The sequence below is a fragment of the Amphiura filiformis genome, chromosome 19 (genome assembly GCF_039555335.1).
Source record: "Amphiura filiformis chromosome 19, Afil_fr2py, whole genome shotgun sequence".
NCBI lineage: Eukaryota > Metazoa > Echinodermata > Ophiuroidea > Amphilepidida > Amphiuridae > Amphiura > Amphiura filiformis.
The window spans coordinates 57,369,913-57,377,804 of record NC_092646.1 but is presented as its reverse complement, the minus strand read 5'-3'; the positions used below and the strand labels follow the sequence as shown (position 1 = coordinate 57,377,804).

General features: G+C 39.3%; 1 protein-coding gene across 1 annotated transcript; it reads right to left on the bottom strand.

Annotated features, from left to right (window-relative positions):
• Positions 1–3,507: 3,507 nt before the first annotated feature.
• Positions 3,508–4,865, bottom strand: LOC140140827 (uncharacterized). Its single transcript, XM_072162583.1, has 2 exons — positions 4,550–4,865; positions 3,508–3,923 (listed from the first exon to the last, which is right to left on the bottom strand). Exons 1-2 carry the CDS (start codon positions 4,628–4,630, stop codon positions 3,585–3,587), a joined length of 420 nt encoding a protein of 139 aa, XP_072018684.1. The 5' UTR covers positions 4,631–4,865; the 3' UTR covers positions 3,508–3,584.
• Between the last annotated feature and the right edge of the window lie 3,027 nt (positions 4,866–7,892).

The window sequence follows — 7,892 nt, the reverse complement described above, 5'->3', positions numbered from 1 at the left end:
TTAATCCTTAAAGATATATCCAAATTAATCCAGATTATGATAATCCACACTTATCAATTCGTTGATCATAGAAATGTGTGTTTTGTTTCTCACTCAGTGGTACCCCAGCGGAGAGCGATACATTATGGTGTTGTGTTGTGTCAAAGCCAGTGCTAAATAAGTATATCCACACAGCAAATGCATTGGTCCGTGAACGCTAAAAAACTACGAGAACAGACCGTCGGGGACACATGTTCAGCTTGAATGGTTAACAAACCGGATTTTACTTTTGTTAACTCAATTTTTTTTTCTTCTGTAGAAATTGTTGAATTGTGTTACATAGAAAAGAACGGGTAAATGTCGTTACCAAAAGAATAACATTTTGTTGAATTGTAAACCAGACAGAAACAGTCATCCCTTAAGGGGTACTACACCCCTCGATAAATGTGTGTCTATTTTTGCATTTTTCTCAAAAACTAATAGGCCTAACACACTGGTTACAAAATTTATGTATATTATAGGGGCAGGGAATCCAATTACTACACTGGAATTTCAGTGACCCAAGACAAGCGGTAGTTATTTATGATAAGAAATAAGGTACCGCTAGGATGTACCTCATTTCCTATCATATATACTGAACTGCTTGTCTTGAGTCACTGAAATTTCAGTGCAGTAATTGGATTCCTTGCCCCAATAATATACATAACTTTTGTTACCAGTGTGTTATTATTTTTTTAGAAAATGCAAAAATTAAAGGCAGTCATTAGAGAATAAAAGATAGAATTTTGTCTTTTGCCTATCCAATATCGTGTCATAATGGATGGGCTGGCCAATATTTTGAGTAGTGGATGCCGGCGCAGCCGGTATCCACTACGGTACACTTTTTTATCCATTTTTGGTGAGCTAAGAAAGGATCGTGAAACGTGTAAATATAACATAATTTATTGGAACAAATACGCAAATAGGGGAGAGCGGGGAGTGTTCGCCCTAGGGGCAGGTTCGCCCACCGTGCGATTATCATAGGTCATTATACACTTCTCATAATAGCTACGCGATATATAGGAACGTGTTCATCGAACTGCAGCCAAAAACAAAAATGCACCAAATCGTAATTTTTCTTGCATTTATAATGTTATATTATCATTGATACATAAATACAGATTTTAATGGAAATCTGTATTGGGAACATATGGGATTTGTCAAAGATATAATGCAGTTATAAACTCCTTATTCGATACAAAAAGGGGCACGTTCGCCCTTTTGAGGATGGGGCATGGGGCATGTTCGCCCTATATCTTCCTCGGGGCGAACTTACCCCAAACTGGAGGGCGGACCTGCCCCATCAGCGTATTATGCAAAATATTGATAATTTTACCATTAAACAAGGTGAAACTTCTGAAAAGCTTGTTTTTTAAAGTTATGTGGTATCAGTATTACTCATACCACCGTTTATGTCCTAATCCATAATCCCCCCGAAGTTGTAAACAAATACGTTTAAGCTCACTTTGGACCCCTACATTTTACCCTGACCCGACCCCTGCAATAAATTTAGTGACTCCCCAGAAGAGAATGAATGCCCATGTATACTCTTGCTAAATATTTGAGTGATGTTATTGTTATGCATGTTTTAACCTTTTTTGTGATTAAGGTGAACTTACCCCACCATATGGGCGAACCTGCCCCAATATGGTAAGGCCTAGTTCTGAGATTGTGGTCGTATATAGCCAAGATATAGGGCTTTCACATGGGCTACGCAGGTCATCCCTATGATCTTAAAATTGACATCGCTAGGATGGTCAGAAAAGGGCGAACACTCCCCGCTCTCCCCTACATAATGATGGAGACCAAAATTTGACATTTTACCTTTATGCCTATAACTCAAGAACTATACATCGGTGATAGGTCAAACTATACTTTTTCTAAATCCCAATTATGAGAGGAATACAATTAGATGATTTTTATCCATATTTCCCCAATTTTGAAATTTGAGGCCTGTACTAGTGACCATTTTGGAAATATGCAAATTAACATCTTCCCCCTTGTACCGTTTTTGGATATATTGTTGGGGGGTGTGTTTAGAGTCACTAGCAAGCAAAAACATTGGTGTTCCATTTTAGGTGCGCCCATTTTGGTACTTAAATTGACTCGTCTATTGCACGATATATGTACAAGATTGAATGACAACACAAAGAACAAGTATATAGGTGCTACTCAGATTTTGAACAAGTTTTAGTAATACATTTTAGTAAAATGGTTTCATTCGATGAAGATTAATAACGACCTAGGGTTATACACTTACTGATGATCGAATGAAGATACTTGGTGTTCAAATCATGAAAACACAATTTTTAAGCTTCGCGATGTGGCGAGCTCCCTGGTGAGAAGCGAGTCTAAGTATATAAAAACAGTTTGCAAAATATACAAAAAAAGAAGCTATGTACATGTACGTAATATTGATTTCGCACCGAGCACCACTTATTGCAGCAGACCTATAATTCAAGATCGTCCTACAAAACCGTGACAAAACGGGTGACAGTACGTAGACGATTCTCCGCCCAGCCCTTCCATAATACGACCATGCTTTAAATACGATGGCCAGTGGTCACACTCTAGTCGTGTTAATGTAATAATTAATGAATAATTTAAATTATTAATTACTAATTAATTTACTTATGTAATAATTAAAGGTGGCTGGTTCGATTCTAACACATGGTGTTTTCAACTGTAAATTGCGGCTCATGACCAACTAACATTCTTATTCTAAGTTCGAGTCGATCCAGCGGTTTGAATTCTAAAGTAAACATTGTCTCATGACGGCAGTGCCCATGACTAGTTTAAGGGTACTAAACACCACCTATTAAAACGAACATTTCACCTAACTCTGCTGGGAGTGGTCAGGCTGTTACACCCTTTTAACGGGGGGGGGGGGGGGGATTTGACAGGCCGAGAGGGGGTGGGCACGCAATTTTGGGCAGGCCGAGAGGCAGGGCAAGCAATTTTGGGCATGCCGTTTCTAAATTTTACCCTCTCAGGGGGTCTAATTTTTTCACAGCCCAGAATCCTAAATGAAATTCCTTCATACAGTACAGCGCCATCGTACATTTGTGTGATTTTCGTCCCTGGAATTTGGTCAAATTTGTCTTTGCTTTCTTTTCAATAAAAACGCTGGCGCCCTACATGGAAATTATTATTTTTTGGGAAGGGACAGCGATCTCAAAGATGGATATAACTTTCAGGAACAAACCAAAAGTTTGATGAGATTCTGTAAACGAAAGCGCTGAAACGCAAGTGTATAATGTTGAAAATTCAAATGATCAAATTTGACCAATGATGTTTTTTATAAAATCTAGTTAAAACTAGATTTTATAAACGTAAATTGACCCCCTTAACAAAAGGACTTTCGTATGATATAGGCCTTCATCAAACTTTTGGTTTGTTCGCTTGCGCTTCAGGGTAGGTTAAGGTTTGTTCATATTTCCGGGACAAAATGGTTATAACTATAAGGACATTCTCCCGATTTATCAACCAATAAATATTTTAAGCGATTTATTTTACAGTTTCGGATCTTCGACGGATCTCTGAACATGCCAGATGTGGCTTCAAAGTCATGGTGAATTGAAGTAGCTGTATCTAGGTAAACCCCAGTCCCCGTCGGGGCAGATCGTCTCCGTCGAATCCGCTCTCCCACTACTCCCAGCTCCGCTACGATCCACAGCAGTCTTCCACTGTCCCATGTTACGCAGACTCCTTCGCAGTCTCCTCAGATCGTTCATCACTTTTTCGTACCGTACGCAGGCTCTCTGGCCATCGATGATGCAATGTAGTGTTTCCCTCCTCATATCACGGAGGACGGAAGAGAAAGCCCCGTCTGTGAGGCGTTCGACCTCTGGTATGTTCACGTGTCGGCTTGAGGTGCTCACAAGCAGCTTGAGGTGTTCTGCAAGCTGCAGGATGGAACAAAATGGAGTGGAAAGTTTTAGAGAACATGGAGAAGAAAATTCATCGCTTCGGGTCTCAAGTTGGTGGTTACGTATAGCTGCGTATTTTGCTGATCGCAGTGTCGCGAACTTTATCCTAATTCTGCAAAGCGTTTAATTATTTGAATTACACGAGGTCCAAGTTTGCCAGTGACGTTAGGACTTCTAAATACGCGGTTTCGCCGCAAGTTTGCCAACATTCGCCATTGTACGCACGCGTCTAAACTCGATTTGCTGAACACACCCGGGGTCCGTGTTTGTTATTACCCGTAACTATTAAAATGCTAGAGGATGGTCACCAAATATAGCCAAGGAGCGCGGAGACGGTGGTGGGCGGAAGGTGGGGTCTTAAATTAGCACGGTCGGGTTGCGATACTCATAAAGAATTGTGCGACTAGCAGATAAAAGGGGAAATGAATTATAAAAGACAGTGAAGTTATTAATATTATGCGTTAAATTGATGTATTTGGGCTATACATTGAATTGACAAAAATGCCAAAATGATAGGCCCTACCATTAATTTGAAAGCCCTGATAAACTTAAAAAGAACGATCCCATAAGGATCTCAGCGTATTTCCGCATAGGCCACCCACCTCATGCATCTTGTCAGCCAACTGCAGCATGACATCGACTTCATTGGTAACGTTCCTCATCATCCTGGTAGCCGATTCCATGGGGATGTCACGGCCTTCATAATCCAGGATTCGTGGGTCCTTTTCAGGGGCGATGGGATGTGTGTTCTTATTCAGGTTATCTTCATTCTTTCAAAGAAACAAATCGTGATAGAACGAACATCAAAATGAATTTAAAGGGGAAGATTGGAATGTCATCTTTCCCTGGGAAAGATCAGGCAGCACGGTCCAGACGGTAACATGAGTAGGTTTATTTCACGTTGAAGGCAAGGATATAGTCTTGCAAATAATGGGCTAACTTTCCTCTAGAACTTAAACACATTGCAGTGTTTAAAAAGTGTTACAGAAACCCTAAAAACTTGGATTTACAGTGTAAGTGGAGGGATAGGGTCATTTTGCTGAACATGCTGAAGGGATAGGCTATATTCAATTTTTTTGTACCCTTTAAATTTTAAATTTTGTGTTACTGCCCAGTGTCATTCGTCAGTGAGTGGTAATTTTTATTTATTTATTAATTTTGGAAGACTTTTTGAACAATGCATGTCAATTTCAATGATTAGCATGTTACTTGTTAGCACTCAAGTTCATAGACATAGTACATACCAGGCCCGTACGCAGGATTTCATTTGGGTGGACCTTTTTTGTCCAAAAAGCGTAGAAAATCTGGGTTTTTTTTCCTCGCTACGCTCGCAAATTTTGGAACATTTTGTATACTTTTCCAAACTACCCCGCCCTCCCCCCCTGCGTAAGGGCCTGGTATTAGAGTCACGCGGTAGCCGTGACCAGCAAGTTTAAAAAAAAAAAGACTGATAAAGAAGACTACTAACAGATGCTCCCGCGAGACTATTACACCTAACATTAAAACACTTGACTTCTATTGTTCGATGTTATTTTTCGCTGGGTACAAAATGTATCTAAAATGTTATTTACAGTCCCAGGTGTAATATCGTGACAACTCATTAATTCCAAAAGGGCCACCAATCTTACAGTCAATCATTGTTCGTAATAAACAAATATTTTTGCTTCCATTTCACGCGGTATTTCATAGCGAAAATTAGTTGCAAATCATACTGATCCAGAATTTTTGGACACTGCTACAGGTCTACCTGGTTATCACCTTCACACTACTTTTTCAGATTCACTTCCAAATATACCCTAGCAGTTTCCTGGATACCCTACATACAAATTCTGAGCCACATTCGCCAAAAAATCAAGTTTTTCACCATTCTTTTGTTCATATCGGACGACGCATCCATTTATATAATAACTGCTGTATTTCGACATAGTAATTTATAGCAGACGCCCGTGGTCTAATGGCAAGGGGGTGACACTAAATTCACGGTTGTTCTATTAGCAACGCAAAATCTATGAAAAATTCAGCTGGTTTACTAGCTAGAAAGTGAGGCCAGTTATCGATCCGTTATAGCTCGTTATGAATAATTCATGTTCGACCCCTTGGATCATGTTAATTGAGTTTGGCAAATAACAACGTTGTTAGTTTTGCGAACTTTGCCTGTTCAATGAGAGTATAGCACGCCCCCAATACATCTGGGCACAAACCAGGCGAAAACGATCCAGTTTAATGAAATGGCGGACGGGTATTCCCATCAGGCACCAGTGATATGTTTTTTCAAAGAAAGTCTACTAATTTGATATGAAATGACATTTTGCAGTAGCAAAGTCAAAATTAGGACTTGCTGTCAATAATATGAAGGAAATATGTGACAGAGGCAAGGTGGGAAATACAAGTAGTATTTAAGTTATAATAACCTTTGATACCCGACCTGACCTTCCATCATGGCGCCATGATTCGTTTTATGTATTTCTATTATGCTCTCAAGTAAAATAAAATACCAATCTGCGCTGAGCAGACAATGTTACTTGGCTCCCAGCATGAATTATTGATTTTATACAGAGGTAAAGAAATGCACAGTGTATGTGCATGATGTGCAAGCATACTCCAAATATTTACGGTAAATCTGAATAGTGGTCACATGGTGACATATCATGTGTTCAGGAAAACACGTGGCAACATTTTAAGATTTCAGGCTTGTTTACTAGTTAATTGCCATTTGTACTCTTTATTATTTATCTTTGTTAATTAACATATATTTTAAATGCTGATAAATCGTGGTTGGCTGCCCATGATATCTGTTAAATTCAATGTTTTATGAATACTAGCGGGTACCCGCGCTTCGCGCGGGCCCCCGCTAGATGAGTAAATGGGAGCGGTTAGTAAACGGGAGCGGTTAGTATAAACGATGGAAGTGGTAATCATGGCAATTGGTACATGGTATCGCTTTTAACAGCCCAATTATTACGCGGTTAGTGATGTGGTAGGCCTACCATTTGTTGCCTCTACTTTGCAAACGACTTCCTTAACATAAAATCTTTTGCGTAATTTTTGTACCAAACACCCTGTTGACTTATTTTTTCTTTGTCTTTCCCTTTTTTCTTTCAGTTTCTCTCTCTCTCTCTCTCTCTTCTCTTTCCTGCGTTCCATTTCTCTTTCTTTTTCTTGCTTGTTCACTCTCTCTCTCTCTCTCTTCTTTCTTTCTTTTTGTCTATTTTTTCTTTGTCTTTCCCTGTCTTTCTTTTCGTTTATCTCTCCCTTTCTCTCTCTTGCTTTCCATCCCGTTGTTTCTCTTTCTTTTTCTTTCTTTCTTTCTTTCTTTCTTCCCCTTTTTACTTATTTTTTCTGTCTTTCCCTTTTTTTCTTTCAGTTTCTCTCTCTCTTTCCTGCGTTCCATTTCTCTCTTTCTTTTTCTTGCTTGTTCACTTTCTTTCTTTCTCTCTCTCTTCTTTCTTTTTTTCTGTCTGTCAATTTTTTTCTATGTTTTTCCCTTTCTTTCTTTTCGTTTCTCTCTCCTTTCTCTTTCTTGCTTTCCCATTGTTTTTCTTTTCTTTCTTTCTTTCTTTCTTTCTTTCTTTCTTTCTTTCTTTCTTTCTTTCTTTCTTTCTTTCTTTCTTTCGTTCTTTTCCTCTTTCTGTCCCTCTTTCTTTCCCTCTTTCCTCCCCTCTTTCCTTCCCTCCTTCCTTCCTTCCCCTTCCTTTTTCCTTCCTTCCTTCTTCTTTCTTTACATGGGCATAAATCTCGGGGTGAGTACCAATAATAAATTCCTCAATATTTTGATAAGGGGCATGGTCTACTGAATCACCTCCATGTTGACGCATGTAGGCCCTACATGTGCCAGGGTTTCTTTCTTTCTTTGGTTCGTTCTTTCTTATAAATTTGTTTCTGTTTCATCAAGTAGGCCTATAGCAACATTGGGTTTCAAGACGTTGAGTTACATGCCGGTGGTAT

Bases quoted from the DNA above. Each gene is read 5' to 3' on its own strand.
- LOC140140827 (XM_072162583.1), bottom strand. From the start codon at position 4,630: ATGGAATCGGCTACCAGGATGATGAGGAACGTTACCAATGAAGTCGAT. The intron at 3,924-4,549 runs GTGGGTGGCCTA...TCCATCCTGCAG, and splicing joins TGGCTGACAAGATGCATGAG to CTTGCAGAACACCTCAAGCT.